Source organism: Microcaecilia unicolor, chromosome 3 (assembly GCF_901765095.1).
Source record: "Microcaecilia unicolor chromosome 3, aMicUni1.1, whole genome shotgun sequence".
In the NCBI taxonomy this organism is placed as follows: Eukaryota; Metazoa; Chordata; class Amphibia; order Gymnophiona; family Siphonopidae; genus Microcaecilia; species Microcaecilia unicolor.
The window spans coordinates 75,765,342-75,787,828 of record NC_044033.1 but is presented as its reverse complement, the minus strand read 5'-3'; the positions used below and the strand labels follow the sequence as shown (position 1 = coordinate 75,787,828).

Genomic DNA, 22,487 nt, shown 5'->3' with positions numbered 1-22,487 from the left:
GCACTAACATCAGTTCTATGATGTGCTTATATGCTTATATACCCAGTTATGTCAGTATTAAATAAGGGAAAGTAGGCCCCTACTTTTCTTTACAAAATAAGTTCCCACCATGCACCCCCTCATAGGCATCCTGTTATAGAATTGCCTTTCACATGTATAATTACTCCAAAAGTTTGGGTTTGGAGAGCAGTATTGTGTTTGGTTCAGGCAATGTACAGGAACCCCTCACATGTATTAGGATGCATTTACATTGGGGAAGGGGACAAGATGGGAACGCCCGTCATCTTCCCCTACTTCCCCTCCATTGCAAACAAAATTACTGTACACTGCCTTGAGTGAATTCCTTCAAAAAGGCGGTAAATAAATCCTAATAAATAAAATGTGTCTGCTGTCATTAAGATCTATCAGGATTTTGTCAGGAAAAATGGTAGATTGTCTGCCACCAGCTCCTCTAATAATGAAAAGACCAATACACCCAAAGATGCTTTTTCTTCAGCTGTGGAGTGTGGGGGGAGGGGAAGGAGCAAAATGTCAAACGTGTGAAGAGGCATAAATATACAAATAAGAAATATCTGTGTGTAAATGGCGATATTCTGCCAAAGTGTTATTCATAAGAATAGCCATACTAGGTAAGACTAATTGGTCCCTCTAGCCCGGTATCCTGTTTCCAACAGAGGCCAATCCAGGTCACAAGTACCTGGCAGAAAGAACATAAGCATAAGAACATAATCATTTTGGTTGTTGTTCTTTGAACCTTTTCTAATTCTGCTTTTTTTTTTTTGAGATATGGCAACTAGAATTGAATGTCATACTCAAGGTGAAGTCACACCATGGAGCGATACAGAGGCATTATAGTATTCTTGGTATTATTTACCATCCTCACTGTACCTTAATAAACATCTAATTCAAGTCATTAGCACTGATACCTCTCCTCCAGGTAAATAACTTTTTCTTTTAAGTTTCAGCCCTGCTCTGCTACTATCCTTTTTAATGCTCTTGGCTGTTAACAGTTAGGTTTCTACCTCTGGCGCAAAGTTTCAGTTTAAAACTATAGGAAAAAGGATTGTACACTATGAAAACCAGTCTGCTTTTTTTTTTTTTTTATGAAGACTGAACTAGGCCCTGCTGTGCCTTCTAGAGGCTATCCTGTTAATGCTGTAGGCTGTGACAGTTAAGTTTCTACCTCTGGCAGAAAGTTCAAGTTGAAAAATACGGGAAAAGGGTTTTACTCTATGGAAACTAGTTAATATGGTTTGCTTTTTTAAATTCAAACTGTCTATCAATAAAAATACAATTTCTTGTCTATCCTCATTCTTTAATCACCAAAGCACAAAGGAAAATAATGTTCACTTATCTAGAGAAATGTCCTCTTCTCTCAGAACTTCTCTAAATACCTGCTAGCTTCCATAGCTAGTGTCATGGTTCTTGCAGCTGACTGAGTGGTGCTGCATCCAAGTTTGCTTGACCAACATTTCAACCATCTTGTTGTAGCTTCCTTCAGAATATCATAAGTTACATACTGTATGTCCCTTCTGCATTTAAGTGCTTGTACTTACACCAGCTCTATGGATGACATAAATGTGGGTGCCTACATAGGTTACACTAGTATTCTATAACTGAAACTGGGCACCTACCCATGGGGCCTTGAGGCACCTAAATGGATGTGCCCTGTTATAGAATTACTCCATATTCTGTTTTTGTATGACAGAAAACATGACAAAATTTAAAAGGCATAAAAGAAATCTGTCAGAAACCAGACAATACAGTGTATATAAAAATTCAAGGACAGAGACTTTGTTTGGCTACCCTTCTTCCCTAACTCTTCGGATATTGGCAATTGCTACAGGCCGAATGGGTACTAATAAGATTTGGTTTCAGTGCTCCATAGAGTCAACATGGTCCCTGAGATGCAATCGATCTTATTTCAGGACTTACCTGGAGCATCGTACATGAGCACCTCCTTGTAAGAGACGGACATCACTGGGTGTTTGAGTTTCTCTCTAAAGTCAGTGATAGTTTGGTAGACGAGGAACACAGCAACAGCCATGAGGAGCAGGTAAATAAAAATCAGAATGACCGAAAACACGTTCTTCAGACACGTCCTGCTGAAACGGATTGAGGGACTATTCCTTTCTGCGTCACTCCCTAGAAACAAACAACAGTCTATATAAGGATGTCTATTTTTTTTTTCTCCTCTACATAAATGTTTTACTTTCAAACACACACAAGGACTTTGAGCTATTTTGGGATAACAGACACAAGGTGGAAATAAGGCTTCTGTTGAACAGTGACTAGAGCTTCAGCACCTTCTCGACCATTGTCAATGCTCGTCTCCTCACCATGTCACATTATTTTTCCATTATACCTGTGTGGTACCATTACATATTTTTTTTTTGTTACATTTGTACCCCGCGCTTTCCCACTCATGGCAGGCTCAATGCGGCTTACATGGGGCAATGGAGGTTTAAGTGACGTGCCCAGAGTCACAAGGAGCTGCCTGAGGTGGGAATCGAACTCAGTTCCTCAGTTCCCCAGGACCAAAGTCCACCACCCTAACCACTAGGCCACTCCTCCACATGTTCTAGTTTACAGCACCATACTACAGCCTAACCGAACAAACCACCCCAGGGCATCCAATAAACCTTACTGATTTCACAAAACTAGGACAACAATATGTCCACTGTAGAGGGGTGCATTTTTTAATTTTATTTCTTATATACCACCTGCAAGTGCAAATGCTATCGAAGCACTGTACATTCAGGTATAGTAGATATTTTCCTGTCCCAGGAGGGCTCACAAACTAAGGGAGTCTTTTACTGAAATGCATCAGAAAATGGGCTTATATCAATTCAACACCCAACACTATTTAAATCTCGATGGGCAACAGCACTGGTGCCTTTCTAAACCTCAGTGGCGACTTTTTTCATATAGATTACTCAGTCTATAACTGCCTCTTCATCGGTTTAGTTCATGCTACTACATATCAAAATATTCTCAACTCTACTATGAATCATCTTAAAACACATTTCTTCAGAGACCCATATTAAGAAGGACTAAAATCCAACTTACTTATCTTGATGAAATCAACTGGATGCGCCGGTAGTCTATATATGAAAAAAGTCACCGCTGAGGTTTTGAAAGACATCAATGCCGTTGCCCGTTGAGACTGAAATAGTGTTGGGGTTTTGAATTGATATATTTTATAGCCCCCACAATTTCAATAATTTTGAGGGACCTTTAAAGAGATTTATCAGAAAATGGGCTAGCACATTTTAATGAAGTACTTTCCATTACCTAAGCCCATTTTTTAAGACTGCCATAAAATAGGGCTTTTTGTCTTTTTTGCAGGTCCTCGTGCTATTTTTTCCATTAGCGTGTGGGATCTTGCCAGGTATTTGTGACCTGGATTGGCTACTGTTGGAACAGGATGCTGGGCTCTATGGACCTTTGTCTTTCCCAGTATGGCAATACTTATGTACCTGCAAAATAATTAACACGGGAGGTCTCTTACCACCTATTTAGGAGCCGCTAAGTGCACCCACATTAACCAGTTAGTGTGTGCTAATCAGAATGCACTAGCTGTTTACTGCAGACACATCAATTCCCAGCCCATAGCATGCCCCCTTACAAAAAATACTTTTCATAACGTGCACTTAGCACATGGAAAATGCACAGTTACCACAAAATGATTTAAACTGCTTTATTCTCTCCTCATAAATTAGTGCTGCCCACCCTCAAAGCGTATTTCAGCTTAACTTGCTTTACGCATCATCTCTATTGAAATAACTATATGACAGCCTTGTGATGTCTTTCCTCAGTAATGAAGTTGTATTCTGTGATTTTTTTCCCGTGGATTTATCCTATTTCTAAGGCACAGTCTTTTTCTTTTCCCCTTTCTGCTTAATGTAATGTAAATTTATATATTTAGTATTTTTATACTTTTAATTTTTATGGTTATTGTAAAACACTCAGATTGACCTGATGGACGAAATAACTGTAAATTGTATAAAATCACTTTTCATTCTCAAATTTGTTTCTATCTTCACTACTATCTATATCTACTCATCTCTCTTATTTTTTTTGTTGTGTGTGTGTATGTGTGTGGTGGGGGAGAGGGGAGGGGTTGGGGCACTACAGAATCTAAACCAGAAGTCAGCACCTATGGCATCACTTCCTGAATGCTTCTACATATAGTCCATGGAAAATCAATGAAACAGTGCCAGTGCTACCAGGGCCAGCACTAGGGCGGTGTCAACAGGGCAACTGCCCTAGGCTCCCATTTTACCGGCACAAAAAAAGCTCTCTATATATTACACTGTCACTGGTAATTTAGCAACACCCAATGTCTTCTTAACCAGTAAACTGTTTTCCAAGAAAGACTGTAATACCAACAATGAAACTCTCCTTAGTGCACATCACAGGTCAATTGAAAGTCAATGATTTACCATAATCCCCTAGTAAAAGAACTTTAGAAACTTTAAATTGTGTTCTGGATATTCTGTGACCCCATAAATCCGTAACTAGTAACAAATCAGCCCTTCCACAGAAGAAAATGACCTTTTAACTCTCAGCAACTAGGATGAAATCATGCGAAGCCATACAAATTGAGTATGATTACTAGCAAGAGACAATCAGAAGCAGCCCATGGGGGCAGACTTACAGACCTGTGAGGCCTTTAACGCTTGGTTAGCGGCGCATAAGAAACAGGCTATTGCAGAAATGCGTTAAAGCGTTTTGCGCTAGTTTGCCTGTGTGTCTGTATTAACTAGCGCATTATCAAATTTTGTAAAATATTTTTTTGGGAGAGGGCGTGTCAAGGGCAGAGGGTGAGTGTTTCTCAGTTACCCAGCTAGCACGTTATGATTAGTGTGTCCTAACTGGTTAACGCAGACTTAACGCAGGAGTACTTAGCGCCTCCTAAAGAGGAAACAGTAAATGCTCCTGCATTTAGGGGCCCTTTTACTAAGCTGCGGTAAGCACAAACACGTGCTTACCACAGGTAAAATGCACTACTGCAGGGCATGCTCAGGTGTCCCACGGTAGTTTTTGCAAGTGTGTGAACTACCCACATGCTAAAAATAATTTTTTTTTTTTTTAGCGCTCAGGGCACAGAAATGTTAATTGGGGATTGCTGTATGTTAACTGATTAGCACTGGATTAGCGCAAGAGCCCTTACCACCTATAAAGTAGGTGTCAGTAAGTGCTCACACGCTAATGGCCACGTGCTAATGGGAAGATTAGCGCATGGCCATTATTGGAAATTTGGCCATTCACCGGCAGCACTAGAAGTGGCCTTAGCACGCAGGAAAGACCTGAACTGGGGACAGCGCAGGCCACTTTTTAGTGCTGCTTAGTAAAAGGGTCCCTAAGTTTTTGCAGGTCTTGCTCTGCTAATGGTAACATTAGCGCATGGCCTGCAAATTTAAAAAAAAAATGCCCTAAAAAAGTACAGTGCTAAATCTGGACTTGGTGTATGGGAAAGCCCTGTGTTAAGCCTACATTTTACCACATATACCCTGGAGAAAAGGCAGGAGAAAAAAAAGAAAGGAGAGGGACATTTATATACCTGCAAGGCATAAATGCGCTCAGGCTTCCTTTCAATGGGAAGGAGGCTCTGGAACAAGAGGTCACAGGAGGAGTCATTTCTTTATTTTGTTATTTAATCCCATTTGTAAACTGCAGATCTGCAACCACTCCGTGTGATGTACAAAAATAAAATACAGAAAGACCTAAATCCCCAGCCCACCCATATTATATAATAAACAGTATGTGAATTTCAGAACACATGGGACAAACTCATGCGATCCCTAAGTGGGAGAAAAGGATTGGAGAGCTGTGCTATTGTGGGCAATTCTATAACACGGTGCTTCCAGTTAGGTATGCTGATGCCATGTGCTGAGCGTCAATTCTAGAACAGCATCTGTTCCAAGATGCCATTATAAAATACTAGCACAAATCCAAACTGGAACGCCTACATTTAGGTACGACCTTTTACAGCAGCTCTATGGCAGGTGTAAGGGTGTAATGGTATCAGTTTATTACTGAAATATGTAGCATGTTTGCTGGATTATATATACACCAATGTATTTGTGTATCTTTTGAAGATATATGTTTGTGCAGCTTTTGGAGAATAGTTTCATTTCAAGCCTCTCTCTCTCCATTCCTTTTTCTGGGAGCTTCTGAGAGCAGGAATAAGTTAACTACAAACACTTAACAAACACAAAAGAGCTTCCTCTGCCCTCCCACCTAACAAAAGATGGACTAAGGTGGACACCTGAATAAAACAAAGAAACTCAGGGGAACCATAAACAGGACATTTGCTTGTCAAAGGTATACCTGCCCCCTCCCATCAGCTTCCAGACATGTGCAGAAAGGAAGGACTTGTAATGTGTATCTGCCCCAGAGACTGAACAGGACATCAAAAGACATTTGCCAGCAAAGTCCAGACTGTAAGTCTCGTGATGTCATAACACATGAGACCAACTCAGGGGTCGTGTGCAGACATGAGACTACATTAACCATAATGCCTTGCAAAATATCCAAGACATGCACACATTTATAAAAGGCCTGGAAACAGCCCAGCTCGCCCTCTTGGAACCTGCTCCTCTTGGAACCTGCTCCTCTTGGAACCTGCCTCTCTTGGAAACTGCTGCTCTCTTTGGGGTCTGCTGATGCCTCCTGTCCTCAACATGTGCTCATCAATCAGCTGGACCACAGCATGCTTGTAACAAGGACTTGTAAGTTGATCTAGCTGCTACTTTGTTCCATTTTATGCACAGATTACCTGTAAAAGATTCCCCTTTAAAACCTACCTCTCGTGTATATTAAATCAACCTTTTTTGAAGCTAAAAATACGGTCTCTTTGTGTTCTGAGTATATTGAAGCTATATATATATTTAATTTATTTAATTTATTGCAATTATCACCTTTGGTGATTGGTGGAGAAATTAATATCCTAAAACTTATAAATACAGCACCTGCTCTTAAATTATAAGCAGTGGCGAGTTGCTCTAGAGCTATTTCCCCAAAATAAATAATTTCTTCCAACATATTAATTGCTGGAGAAGTGGGTAGAATTTCTTGTAACATATTAATTTGTGGAGAATGTGGGCAGCAAGTCTAACATATTAATTGGTGCAGAACGGGGGCAGGTATTCTGTGCAATTAGAATGAGATAGCACTGTTCTTAAATTATATTTTTGTATTTTGCTGCTTTATAGAGAACTGAGTATCAGGTTTCATTAATTAAATTTCCGATTGATAAACTGATAAGGTTTTCAGGGCATTTAGAATATTTAGAATGCTGTGCTGGATGGATGTTTGGTCTTATTTAGGTACTTATGCACTCATGTACTTTATGTATTTTATAATCAAATCTCTAGGCATGCTCTGGCATAAAATAACCAGTTTTGCAGTTTCTTTTGAGGAGGACATAGATAACCACACTTTGCCTAAGCAATGTGTAGAATCCTCTGGCCCTAATCCTTGGACCCATAATGTAACTGATGATATTTCCACCCCCTCTGATATTGATTTATATTCAATTAAGGAAGGGAGCAAGAGAGTTTCTGCATGCACTTGGTTAATGTTGACCATGTGTAAGAAAGCCTTAAAAGAACATGCAGAATTGAATGAGAAGTTACTAGCCAAAGAGAGAGAATGTATGCAGATAGAGAATGAAAAGGAGTTCTTAATCACAATGACTAGTTGCTTAAGTTATCAAGTAGATTCTCTTAAACAGCAAGTCCAACAGCAGGTAGTCCAAGAAAATCAGATGCAGACCCAAATTTCAGCCTTAGAAATACAAGCCAGCCAGGTTCCTGGTTTGAAGCATTTAGTCAGAGAGTTATCACTGCAGACTCCCACTCTAGGTGAAGAGCATGCACATTGTCACAAGGAGATAGAAACCTTAAGACAAAAATTACAGGATGCTCGTATGCAGGTCTCAACCATTACGGGTCTCCCATGTGCTCCTCCAGACCCAAATACAGCTACAGCTATGCATGTTTCAGCTGTGGTAACAGTATCACAGTCCACACCCATAGCAGGAGGTTCAACTAGAACCATTAGTTCTCAGACCCCCTCACAGCATCCAAAACCTCAGCACATATATGCACAACCTGTTCTGCAGTCTGATTTAAATGCTCATGATTCAGCTCCTCAGCACACAGATGCACCACCTGGGCTGCATTCTGATCTAAGCTCCCATAGAAGGGAACCTCTAATAAAGAAATCAGCTCCTCAGTATGTAGCTACTGAAAACCGCCAGCAAGCATGTGACATTTTAAACTCTCATGTAGCCTTGCAGATATTGCAGATAGCTAACAATAAAAAGAGAAATTTGCCGCCAGATAAACAGAAACTTATAACTGCAGGTCCTGCTGGACCAGAAACTGACATTCTGTCAGCCCTTCCTGCAATTTAATTTCAACTAAAAATGAGGAGACGCATCCAGCCTGGACTGGACTTCTCCACAGCATGACCCACTCTGCAGATGGCAGGGAAATCCAGGTGCTAATTTTTAAAATAGGTTGGACAGGAATATAGAAAAAGTTTTTGCTATAAACCTTTTGAACACTGTTAAGAATTTAAAATGTAGCTTTTATTGTTCTTTTGATTTAAAATGTAGCTTCTATTGTTCTTTTAATTAAAATATAGCTTCTATTGTTCTTTTGAACATTTAAGATTTAGTAATGTCTCTTTGCAATAAGTCAGATTTAAAATGTCTCTCTGTGATAGCTTCTGTTGTAATTTGTTTTTGATATAATATTGTTTAAGGATTTAGAAATGTCTTTTTTCTGATGAGTGACTCCCACTGGAGTTGAAACTAAAATACTGGGTAAGAAGTTTTAAAAATGCCTCCTTATAATAGGTAACTCCCGCTGGAGCTGAAACTTAATATTGTGCTTTAATGTGAATTAACAAGATATGCTTATTTTTATAGAAAAGAAACGAAAGCTTAAGAAAGTAAAGCCTGTCTGCACTGCACGCTGCTGCTTGCATACAATGATATAAGATTATGGGAAGGAACTGTGAACAAGAGAGGGATCCCCCCCCCACCAGAACCGGAGAGCCATGTGACCTGCTAAATTAATGTATAATGTGTTTTTCTGTCTTTTTCAGAGTTCGAGTGTAAATCTAAGATTAAATCTAAGATTTAATGGTGCTAGTAACTAATATATATATGGCTATCTCAGATATATTTCTAAATAAATAGATCCGATCCTGTTCTACTTATATTTTAAAATAAACGGATCTATGCTGTTCTACTTGAGATAAAACCATATATAATTTTGCTAATTGTTGCTTATTTCTAAATGAATGAGACTGCGGTGGTAATCCAGATGGATGCCGCAGGTGCTGCTCTTGGTGCTCTTTGTGCTTTATTAATTTTGCTAATCGTTGCTTAGTTCTAAATGAATGAAAATGCTTTGGCAAATCCAAGATGGATGCCGCGTACGTTGCTTTTGTGTTCTTGTGCTTTATTTGCAGGTTAAGCTCAACCCTGGATCTGGAATGGACGATCAGAGACCTAAAGGCCTAATAGAGCTCTTTGTTTGTTTGTCATGTGGTCTCCATGTTTATATGTTTGTTTTATGTTATGGGGTACACAGAGAACTATAAACAGACATTCATAGACCCTCCCTACTAACAGTCCTTCCATTAGTTCACATTGTACCATGTCCTTGCCCAAGAAAAAAAAAAAAGAGAGACCATTTTCACTGGCAGGCAAGCTATAGAAAAGAATCATTCAAGCTATGGCTCACGTATAATAAGTTCTACTAATTGCTATCTAAGGTTATATATTCACATGTATATATTTGAAAATATGAGCGAAGGTTTCTCTTTACATGATCTATTAGGTACAATCAGTACAGGGAATGTTTCTGACCTTTTTAGTTTATTCTACATTACAGCCAGGACGCACACAATGTCTCTCCCTGGAATGAAATATTGGCTGTGTGCAAAGCAAAATTAACATATCTTTTCTAAATTCTTTACAACATTAAACACATGAGTGTTGTCTATTAAAGTGCAACATTAAACACTGCTAAAGCAGATAAATATGGTAACCTTTTACCACACTCATTACCCATAAAAGGTTTCTCTCTGAAAAATAAAAAGTTTCTCTCTGAAAGGTAGTTCATGGCACTATACCATGACTGGTTTTTTTTTTATTTGGTCAATGATTAAGTAAATATTATTGCATAGGAATGATAGGAATAATTGTTTTGTGTGTAATAGTAACCTAGGAAATTATTATAATTGCATACATATGTCTTTCTTGTTTCTAATGAAACAGTAGTATAATAGCTCCACATTTACACCCTTGCTTATGTATCACTGCTGTGAATACCTCAGTTAGCCTCTGAAATAGAGAATATAGGGAAACATTCACAGTGTTAGGAAACATTCATAGAATATTTTTCCTTGGAATGTCAAACGCTGAAAATATGACTGAATAGATTGTTCCACCCCATTGCGGTGGTAAATTGGTCAATTGCGCACTCTCATGCTATTGATTTTGGCTAGCATACTGGGTAAGATATCCTGTGGCACAAACTTGGGAGCAGCCTATGCCCCTGAGCAGGTGACACAAACAGAGGTGGTCTCTGGAAATAGAGCAAAATGACGCTTGTGTGGCTGAAGTCATATAAGGTGTACTTGCAATCCTATTTTAAACCAGAGCAAAGCCATACTCTGCCACCTGACTGAACGGAAGCCTAATGAAACTGACCACAGAAAACTTAACCCTAGCTACCTAAATGTAAGTCATGAGTAAACAAAAGTAATAATGATGAGTCTTTTGCTTATAACAGTCATATTCCAGCTAAGGACATATTCCAAGATTCATAGTGATGTGACATAGTAGATGACGGCAGGAAAATACCTGCACGGCCCAGTCTGTTCAATGTCCATTATTAAAAGATTCACCTCTTCCAGTACACATGCCCATGTAAACAGTTCAGTACCTTTGCTATTATGCTACTGTACTAGATTAGAGTTGTTTTTTTTAAATTTTAGCTTTTATAGTTCATTTTATGGCTCCTCATTCCAATATATTAAAAATTTATTTTCACTCGGAGCCAAGAGAGGGAATGTAATGGTATCAGTTTATTACTGAAATATGTAGCATGTTTGCTGGATTATATATACACCAATGTATTTGTGTATCTTTTGAAGATATATGTTTGTGCAGCTTTTGGAGAATAGTTTCATTTCAAGCCTCTCTCTCTCCATTCCTTTTTCTGGGAGCTTCTGAGAGCAGGAATAAGTTAACTACAAACACTTAACAAACACAAAAGAGCTTCCTCTGCCCTCCCACCTAACAAAAGATGGACTAAGGTGGACACCTGAATAAAACAAAGAAACTCAGGGGAACCATAAACAGGACATTTGCTTGTCAAAGGTATACCTGCCCCTCCCATCAGCTTCCAGACATGTGCAGAAAGGAAGGACTTGTAATGTGTATCTGCCCCAGAGACTGAACAGGACATCAAAAGACATTTGCCAGCAAAGTCCAGATTGTAAGTCTCGTGATGTCATAACACATGAGACCAACTCAGGGGTCGTGTGCAGACATGAGACTACATTAACCATAATGCCTTGCAAAATATCCAAGACATGCACACACCATGCTTCTCTGCTAACATTATAAAAGGCCTGGAAACAGCCCAGCTCGCCCTCTTGGAACCTGCTCCTCTTGGAACCTGCTGCTCTCTTTGGGGTCTGCTGATGCCTCCTGTCCTCAACATGTGCTCATCAATCAGCTGGACCACAGCATGCTTGTAACAAGGACTTGTAAGTTGATCTAGCTGCTACTTTGTTCTATTTTATGCACAGATTACCTGTAAAAGATTCCCCTTTAAAACCTACCTCTCGTGTGCAATTGTATATTAAATCAACCTTTTTTGAAGCTAAAAATACGGTCTCTTTGTGTTCTGAGTATATTGAAGCTATATATATATTTAATTTATTAATTTATTGCAATTATCACCTTTGGTGATTGGTGGAGAAATTAATATCCTAAAACTTATAAATACAGCACCTGCTCTTAAATTATAAGCAGTGGCGAGTTGCTCTAGAGCTATTTCCCCAAAATAAATCATTTCTTCCAACATATTAATTGCTGGAGAAGTGGGTAGAATTTCTTGTAACAAGGGGATATGCCTAAGTGTGCCACAAAAGTTGTTCGGGCCTGGCTGGATCACAGAACCAGAACCCAAGCTCCTACCCACACTAACGCGTGGAGTGAAGGAGTGGCCTAGTGGTTAGAGCAATGGTTTTGAAATCCAGAGGTGGCAGGTTCAAATCCCATTGCTGCTCCTTGTGATCTTGGGCAAGTCACTTAACCCTCCATTGCCTCAGGTACAAACTTAGATTGTGAGCCCCCCTGGGACAGAGAAATATCCAGTGTACCTGAATGTAACTCACCTTGAGCTACTACTGAAAAAGGTGTGAGCAAAATCTAAATAAATAAACACTCTCAGCTGTATTTTTCTTGGACACTAGCCTGGGCAACCACAAAAAGACAACTACAAACAGAACGATCTTATCACATCAGCAAGTATTTATTCTTACAAAATTAGCAGCAAAGCAGAAAGTAGTTTTCTTAGCAAGAATAAGGAGGAAATTGGATACATAAGCAAAACAGAAAAAAACAGCAGGTGAGGCACTTGCTAAGCCTCTGGCTCCCCAGAGGCCCAGGACTGTCAGTGCCCCACCCTGCCTATAGTATCTGAGGGCAAGATGCACTAAACGAGGCTTTAACGAGCCTTTAAGGAACAGTTTTCCTACCCTGGCATGCATTAAAGCCCAATTTCTGACGACGGGTAGCAGAAAACGAAAAGCAGATGAGCAACCTGTGTAGAAACCCTATTGAAATGAGATGCACTAAAGTTTTCCGCTTGCCCTAACGCAGGAAAACTATGGGAAAGCTAACAAGAGGTCTGTACCTCTCGTTGTGGATGCCCGGCTAAAACTTAAATGTAAAAAGCAAAAAAAAAAAAAAATTGCGGGGGGGCAAAAACGCTGGTCAGGAGCGTTCTTTATTGACGCCCAAGGTCACCGCTGCTCCCCGCTCCCCCTGTTAAAAAAAAAAGGATCAGGAGGGGGCAAAGGCGCTCGTCAGGAGCGTCTTTCATGGACGGCCTTGCCCCCCCCCCCCCCCCCCCCGCCTGAGGTCGCTGCTGCTCCCCGCTTCCCCCTGCATTAAAAAATCAAAACTTAAGCTGCCCCGGCCCCACTCCCTTCCTCTCTTTCTCCCACAGCTCCGCCTCCCACCATCCTCCGCCCCGTGCCCCGCCCCCGCCGCCCCCCTTGAGGTCGTCGCTGCCACTCCCCCCCCCTCCACCTGGCCCCCCTCCGTCTTACCGGGCCCGCGCAGCGCCTCTCACCTCTGTGTGAAGGCGCTGCACGGGCAAGAACAGCTGATCGCCTCTTCGCCAAGTCTTCGGACGTCCCTCCTTTCCTCCTGGGCCCGCCCTCATCTACTTACTCATTGTCTTTCAATTACCTGGCCAGAAGAGGGGAGGAAGGGGGGGCCATCAATTGGCCAGCACACAAGCAAGCAATAAAAAAAATGTCTCCACACTTCACTGTCTGTAGATTGTTTTTTTCTTTATATTAAACATTACCAGCACTGGACCTGCATGGTCTGGACCTTCATCACTGCATCCCTACCAACAAAGTACATAATTTATAGCAGTGTTTCCCAAGTCCTGTCCTGGAGTACCCCTTGCCAGTAAGTGTTTCAGGATAGTCACAATGAATATGCATGGCAGATTTGCATACAATAGACACAGTGCACGCAAATCAAGTTCATGTGGATATCCTGAAAACCTGACTGGAAAGGGGTACTCCAGGACCGGACTTGGGAAACACTGACTTATAGTATTCAACGTGAGGTGGGAGATATGCCCATAACTTGACCGTGTATGTGCAGGTATGCGCTATAGCACTTACATACAACGCTACACAATATTGTCTAGTGCACTTAATTGCCAATTTTGGCACCTTTGATGCATGTAAGTGACACATAGCTGTAAGCATGAGAAAGCAACGAGCAGACAATCCACTAAAGCCAACGTGGAAGATATAAAAGAAAAGCAGAGCTTGTGAAGAACAATGTCTTTATAACAGCTCCCAAGAATTCAAACACATTTGTCCGATGTTTTGTGGATCCCCCAAATTCTGTAAGAGGGATCCTTTTACTAAGCTGCAATAGGCTCTAACACATGCTTACCGCAGAAAAATATCTTACCATGGGGTGCGCTCAGGTTGTGATTGGCACACACTTCCCACATGCTAAAAAAACATAGATTTTATGTTTAAATCATTTTTATTAGATAAACAAAGGTTTGATTGTTGTATACATTCTTCTATCAACACTGTCATCCAGTTTTCAATGTCCATTGTGTTTCAATTGAACACCAGTAAAAGAACAATCCAAATACAATTTACAAGTCATGCAACTTTTTTCCCCCCAATAGAGACCCCCCCACCCTCCCTCTTACCACCACCCCCAATGAATAGTGGCAAACTTGCTTCCAAGGAGAACATGAAGGATTAACCATTACAATCTCAACATAGCAGATACACTAGAGAGAAGAGGAAGACCTGTACTCTGATAGCCCTCCCCAATTAACCCCAATGCTCCACCACGCTGTCTGTTTCTACATTTTTTCTCTGCCTTCCCCGTTTTATGGAACGCAGTTCAAAAATGCCACATTCTTCCTGACTATGCAGAAGCGTAGCATAAACTTTGTACACTGAAACATAAGGAATCAGACACATCCTCAAACATTTACATCACTGTCCCCCCCCCCCCCCCAATCCTGATTCTTACACTGTAACATTGTCATTAAACAGACAAAAAAAAAATCTCTCCATGCTTCAAAGACGATTTAAGATAAAACTACGTGCCCTGGGTGTTAGTACCTGGATATATGGTCCCCATACCTCCAGAAAAGCTTTCCTCCTTTTTGGGGAGGATCCCACAGCCCTCCGCTCTAATAGTAACAGGTCATGCAGCTTGTTCCTCCAGTGCCAATATTCAGGATGATCTTCGGATACCCACGCATTCATAATAAGCTTTTTCCCCACGATACTAGCTTTCCTAATAAACTGTCGTGCCCCCCTGGTATGCATAGCGAACACTTCATATTTATCCAATAAGATACCCAAGGGGGAAAGTGGAATTGTCCCCTGTAACACAGTCTCCAAAAAGCTGATCACCCGACCCCAAAAACTTTTTATCATGTGGCACTCCCATAGATAGTGAAATAGCGTGCCCTCCCTCTGCCCGCACTTAGTACACAAAGGGTCCACCGTCCCCCCGAACCTAGACACCTGATATTTTGACATATATGCTCTATGTAAAATTCTATATTGACATTCCCTCAAGATTGCATTCCCTGACAAGGTAGGTATGCGTGCTGTTAATTTCTGGAAGTCCAGCTGTAAGTTAGGGCGTTGAAGATCTTGGGCCCAACGCTGAAGGATATGCCCGGTTGCTTTGCCTTTGTAGTGCTCCCCCAACACCTTATGCAGCCCTGACACCGACAGACGTTCCCCGGGCACAGCTCCGAAGAATTCTCGAATATGACATCCGTGGCCACTTCCCAGCTTTCCAGGCTCCAGAGAGCGGACATAATGCGCTAGCTGGTAATAGGCAAATTGGTAACTTGCGTTAATACCCACCCCCAGGGCTCCCAATCCCAGCAACTGTCCCCTTACCCCTAGGACATGTTCTAATCTAGTGATCCCCAACTCCGCCCATCTACGAAATACTTTGTTCTCTGACCCCGGTTTAAATAAGGGGTTCCCTTGTAGCGGCATTAGGTCTGATACATCCGCTGCTAGGCCCCATAACCTATTCAGTTCACCCCACATCTCTCTTAGGGGTCTCAATAATATACTATCCCTAACCCAGGTTGGTAATATTTTCTTCGGGCTTTGTAGTAAAAAGTATAGGTGATATGGCCGGAAAAATTCCTCCTCTAGCCTACGTGGAGTAAAGTCCTGTCTATCTAAGAGCCAGTCCCCAAAGTGACGCAGTAAGCTTGCTTGATTATAACGGCGGAGGTCAGGTACCCCCATTCCTCCCTCTCGCCAGGGCCCCATTAGCAGTTTCAAGGGGAGCCTAGGCTTCAAGCCCCTCCAAATAAACTTCCGCATGTGTTTATAGATCTTGTTTAAATCGCTGCTTTTTAATCTCAGCGGGAGCACCTGGAACAAGTATAGCCACCTAGGGAATTCTACCATCCTGTAGAGATGGATTCGCCCATGTAAATTAAGTGGTAACATCTCCCATTTATCCAATCGTCCCTTCAGGGCCTCTATCATTCTGTCTATATTTGAATGATAAAGATCGGCTGGCCTCAGAGTAATCTGCACTCCCAAGTATTTAAGTGACCCTGATGCCCACTGGATTGGAAATACACCTCCCCACTGCCGCCTCACTTCTAGGTTCGTTGCCATCGCTAAAAAAATAGATTTTATTTTTTAGTGCTGGAGGCAGGTTGGAGGCAGAGTAGGCGTGTTCTGCACTAAATGGTCAGCACAGCTACACTGCCATGCACTAAACGGTTAGCGCACACATGTTTATGGGAAAATTAGCGCATGGCCATTAATTCATAAAATAGAAAAAAACAGCCATTTTATTCATGCAGTAAAAATGGCCTTAGGACATGGGAATGACCCAAGTAAGGACGAGCTAAGGCCACTTTTTACCGCAGTTTGGTAAAAGGACCCCATAGTGCACGCATCTTTATTGAACGCCCCTGAACCGCCCAAGCCCTTCCCATAGCCACACCACCTCTTGTTGCATGCTAAAAGATTTACGCGTGCCATCTTCATACAATAGCGCCTAGAAATATGTGCGCATAAAACCACACTGTTGCCAAATAGTGCCAATAATTGTTTGTTTGCACTCCAGGGGGGGGGGGGACTGACCATACAGGCAACCGGACAGTGCCAGAAGGCTCAGGGCAGAGGGGAGTGCCCAGTGCACCCTCCAACATGCCCAACAGCCTTCTCCAAGTCCAAGTCTGGATCTGGGATGCCCCATCTCAGTCCCCTCTCTTGTGCTCCTGTCCCTGAACTCCCCCTTGACAGGCACGGACACCGGCAGCTACATCAACCATCTGCCGCTGAAACCAGAACTTCTTTTGCCACAGCCTGCCCCCTTCTGACTTAACTTCCTTCTTCCAAAAGGGCGGGACACGGCAGAGGGAAGTTCAGGTAGCAGTGGCCAGAAGGTTAATGGCAGGGGGAAGAGGCAGTAGGACCCGGGGCGGGGGGGCCCAATGATCCTCATTGCCCGGGGGCCCAGATTACTGTCAGTCCGCCCCTGCTTCACTCTTCTTAATAAAGAGCTCTCCTTTTCTTAAAGGTGTAACGGCAGCAACCCAGCACAGGGACGTGCCCAGACAAAAACAACTTTCAATTCATTTTCAGAAAGTTTGGCAGTTTACCCATATAAATCCATCAGTAGCTGGATGACTACTAACTTCTTGAAAATTAACACAGGAAAAAATAAGTTATTTTAGGGTTTGAACAAAGGAATAAAACTGGGTCATGCTAGTCTCTCCATCAAGTGTTTTCCCCTTTCTTTTCAGACTAAGGTGCAAAGTCCGGGGATTTAGACTGAATCTGCTTTGTCAGTGGAAGAATAGGTTAATTTTATTATGAAGAAAGCATTCAACAATGTGTCTGACTAGACAGGTTAAGCCTTGCTTATCAAAACAGATTACACAAGCCGTGGTACTACCATACTATCATCTTCTGAAGAAGATGCTAACGCACAGGGATAAAGTTGTAAGGGAGGAATGCAGATGATGAGTAAGAATGATTATGTATGACAAAAGGGTCCAGGAAGTGCTATTAAATAAAGCTCCACATTTTCCTGCACAGAAAGAGGCACTGTCTCTTTACACACAGATTTTACTGTAAGAAAAAAGTGATTTCACTGAAGCAGATTTTATCACCTTTCCCTCTCATGATCGGGGCCGGTGCAGCGTATTAAGAACCGTAAGAAAACTTTCAGCCTTGTGCCCACCCCCAATAAATTTTCAGGCCCTTGAGATTCTGATAGTTAAACTCAACCCGTCAAAATCACCCTAACACTACTTCTCCCAGAATGGTCCTGTAAAAATCACCTCAGAATTTTAAATATTAAGCTTTGCTATATGCTTTTGGTTAGTGAGGCTGTCAGGAGCACTTGCTCTTTGCCATGTAATTAGGCTGCAGCCCTTGTCTGCTTAATTGTTAAAAGCTCATGATTGGCGACACTTCTCACCAGGGCCAGCCCAACCATTAAGCAAAACTAGGCAATCATCTAGGGTGGCAGCAAAAAGCAACTGCAGCCAAGGCAGAAAAATAGACCCTAAAAGCCACACACTAAAAAAAAAAAAAGAACAGGAGGTACTTTTACCAGCAGAGAGTGGACGCTTTTCAAACAGCCATTTACCAAAATTATGGGGAGATCATTGTTGTGGCGGGGAGTGGGGAGCAAGGCATAAAAGTTAAAAATTAGAGGGGATGCAACTGTGCTTAATATCCTTGTACCAGCCCTGCTCCTCACAGTATGAAAAGCTTGCTTCTTGGACTGGGCCTGTAGCCTAATGGTTAGAGTGGCGGGTCTTAGAACAAAGGAAGCAACATTTATATCCCACTCCCTCTCCTTGCAGTCTTGGGCAAGTCACTTAACCACTGCCTCACATACAAGCTTCCATTTAAGCCTTCTGGGAACAGCAATACACTTACAGCACCCGAATATAACTTGCCTTGAGCTACTACAGAAAAAAAGTGTGAGCTAAATCATTTAAGTCAAATTTGGGAAGGATACTTCAGGATTTGGCATCACCTAACAGAAGGTAATTGTTCAATGATAGCCATTCAAAGGAAATGAACAGCCTACCTCCCAATCAGTTTCTCCATGCAGTACTGCCCTCACAGTGATGTGATGGATGCTGTAACTGAAGGTCTGCAGTTTAGAGGTGAAGTATTTACATAGATGTGTGATCCCCAAAGGGCTTCAATTACTAATTGTTAATCTGTACTATCTACCACAAGGGAGTGGAGGAGTGGCCTAGTGGTTAGGGTGGTGGACTTTGGTCCTGAGGAACTGAGTTCAATTCCCACTTCAGGCACTGGCAGCTCCTTGTGACTCTGGGCAAGTCACTTAACCCTCCATTGCCCCATGTAAGCCGCATTGAGCCTGCCATGAGTGGGAAAGCGCAGGGTACAAATGCAACAAAAAAAAAAAAAAAAGGTTCATTTTATTCCTATGGGCTCTGTGGCAGATAGTGTGTGCCAGGGACATAGCTAGGTGGGGCCATGGGGGCATGGGCCCCCACAGATTTAGTCCTGCCCCCCCCCACTTTCGACCCCCCCCCCCCCCGCCAGGTATCTTTGCTGGCGGGGGTCCCCAACCTCCGCCAGCCTTAGTCTTCTTCAGCGCCGGTCTCCAACGCGTTCGCTGATCTGTGCTGTGAGTCCTGACGTCCAGCACATTCCTTTAAGAAAAACTGAGCTCAGTTTCACTTAAAGGAACATGCAGGATGTCAGGACTCACAGCAAAGATCAGTGAACGCGCCGGAGTCCAGCGCTGAAGAAGACTAAGGCTGGCGGGGGTTGGGGACCCCCGCCAGCAAAGGTAAATTGCAGTGGCAGCAGTGTCGAAAGTGGCGGGGGAGGAGGGCAGTGGCTGGGGGATGTGGGCTAACCCCCCCCCTTCGGCTCTGGACCCCCCTCCACCGAGGTCTGGCTACACCCCTGGTGTGCGCTAATCGTTAGTAAATGGCCAGCTTTCATTGTTGATTTATTCATGAATTGGTAATGAGCATGAACATTGGGAAGACTGGATGGACCATTCAGGTCTTCATCTGCCATCACTTACTATGTTACTATGTTAATTTCCTACTACAAGAGCCAGTCCTCCCTAACTGCACACAGTGGACGTGATCTAAGATGCTTGCCCTGAGGCAAGTCAGTCATATCCTACATTTCACCCTTGGATGGGCTCAGCCTAGTCTGGATTTTTTATCTTGATTCTCAAATTCTGTAATCCAGTTCAACCTGAGCACTAACTTTAGATTGATAGTTTGGAACATGATTGGGAGGCAATCCGATTTACCCAGCTACCCAGGGATTGCTCCAACCCAAGCACCTCCTGCGCCCAAACTACATTGACTTTTCTTCCTTTGAACACCTCACCTGATACAGCAGATGTAACTGGCACTTCATCTGCAACCACATCTTCCAGCTCTGCTGGACCCATTGCTTCTGGATCTGCATCTTCATCCAGCTGTAAAAAGTAATAATAATAATAATTATGGTCTTCTGCATTCAGTTTTAGAATACGGCTATTGCCATAATTTGAATATTATTTCTAAACACACACAAACTAAGGGGCCCTTTTACTAAGCCGCGTAGGTGCCTACATGCGTCAACTTTGAGCTACCGCATAGCCCACGCAGTAATTTCATTTTTTACACGCGCCCACTAAACGCACCAGAAAATATATTTTATATTCCGGCACACGGCACTAACCAGGCGGTAATCAGTACTGTATGCACGTAGACCATTACCACCCGGAAAATGTGTGAGACCTTACCATTAGGTCAATGGGTGGAGGTAAGGTCTCAGGCCCAAAATGGACGCATGCCAATTTTTTATTTTGCCGCATGTCCATTTTCGGCCCCCCAAAAAAGGCCTTTATTGCAGGTGCGCTGAAAAATGGACCTGCACGCGTCCAATATATGCATCTACACCAGCGCAGGCCGCTTTTCGGCACACCTTAGTAAAAGGACCCCTAACACCCATTGAAACCTGGCCACTTGTAGGACATCACCACATCCAAGTCAGTTTAGGCTGCCTTCATTTGGTCCTTTACTATCCTGGGTAAATGAGCATTCTTATTCCAACACCCAGGTTTTCCCCCTCCCAACACCCACCATGTCTTCGAACAATCTAAACAGCTACCATAACTAGGATGGTTTCTGCCCAGTGGTTCCAACCCAACTAGAATGTGACCAACAGCACCTGCTTCCTTGATCTGCTCTTTATTTTCTCCTTGTCAACTTTCCCCTTGCCTCTGTCCCAGAGGGAATGACAAGTGACTTGTTTGCGATACTGCAGCTTTCCAACCCTCTTCCCATTACTGTCTTGTACATCAGTCCTGAGAATGCTTACATTCCGCCGCCTTTGCTGGTATGTTAGCAATAGCAGCAACAGACATTGAAGCTGCATGTTAATATTACCGAATGTCTCTTTTCCAACATTAAAAGGGAAATGGGACTTGATATACCGCCTTTCTGAGGTTTTTGCAGCTACATTCAAAGTGGTTTACATATATTCAGGTACTTATTTTGTACCAGGGGCAATGGAGGGTTAAGTGACTTGCCCAGAGTCACAAGGAGCTGCACTGGGAATTGAACTCAGTTCCCCAGGATCAAAGTCCACTGCACTAACCACTAGGCTACTCCTCCACTCCAGTGTTATTTTTTTTAGTGCCATTGCTCCATTCATTCATTCTTATATCCCACAATTATCCAAAAACAAGTTTCGGTTCAATGTGGCTTACAATTAACAGGAAAAATTACAATTGTGTTGTACAGTTACATAGCAGTAAAGAAAATCAGTTACACATTCATAAAACTTCTAATTCTTTTCTGAAATGAAGGGAATTTGTAATACTTCTTGGGTCTTTGGGAATTCCTACTTGTAAATTAAGTTTCTACAGTTAGATAAATGAAGTAGTAAATAACCTCTGGTTCCAGAACTTACATTTCTTGTCAATAACGCAATCAAGTCTAGCATTTATACTGGAGATATTCCAAACACTATTTTGAAAATGAGAGTACTAGTTTTGAAAAATATTCTGGCTTTTTTTTAATGTTTCAACGGTTTTTTATTGATGATTCAACACTTCAAACATAAGCAGTAAAATCCAACTTTTTATGATCATTCTAACTTGTCATAGTTGTGTACAGACATCCTATCTGCCATCATCAATGTTTTACATCCTTTTCTCCCCTCTTCCCACCCTTCATAACATCTTTACCATTGTCTGCTTACTTCAAATAATCTGGCTTTTATTGGGAGCCAGTGTAGCATTACAAGCAAAGTCATACTTTGACTTTTTGAATATCAGTTTTGCTGCCGTGTTATGAACAGTCTGAAGTGAATTTTAGTATGTTTTCTTTACACCTCACATATACTGCGTTGCAATAGTCTAACTGGGACAAAATCAACGATTGTACCTAAAGACGAAATGATTGTCTGGGGAAATCATCTCTAATCCTTCCCAGTTTCCACAGAGTTTTGAAACTCAAGCTAATCAAAATATGTATTAAGTTAGTCCAATAAAAAGGTATCATTTTATTTTCTATGTTTTGATTTATTTCTATTTATTATCTTTAAAAGTGGACTAACATGGCTACCACACCACTTTATTTCAGTGAACAGAAAATTCAACCAGA

General features: G+C 42.0%; 1 protein-coding gene across 1 annotated transcript in view; it reads right to left on the bottom strand.

Annotated features, from left to right (window-relative positions):
• The window catches only part of PACC1 (proton activated chloride channel 1), an 80,115-nt gene that overhangs the window by 53,098 nt on the left and 4,530 nt on the right, over positions 1-22,487 (bottom strand). The window contains 2 exon segments of the mRNA XM_030194646.1: positions 1,936-2,145; positions 20,221-20,311. Of these exon segments, the coding sequence (XP_030050506.1) occupies positions 1,936-2,145; positions 20,221-20,311 (301 nt within the window).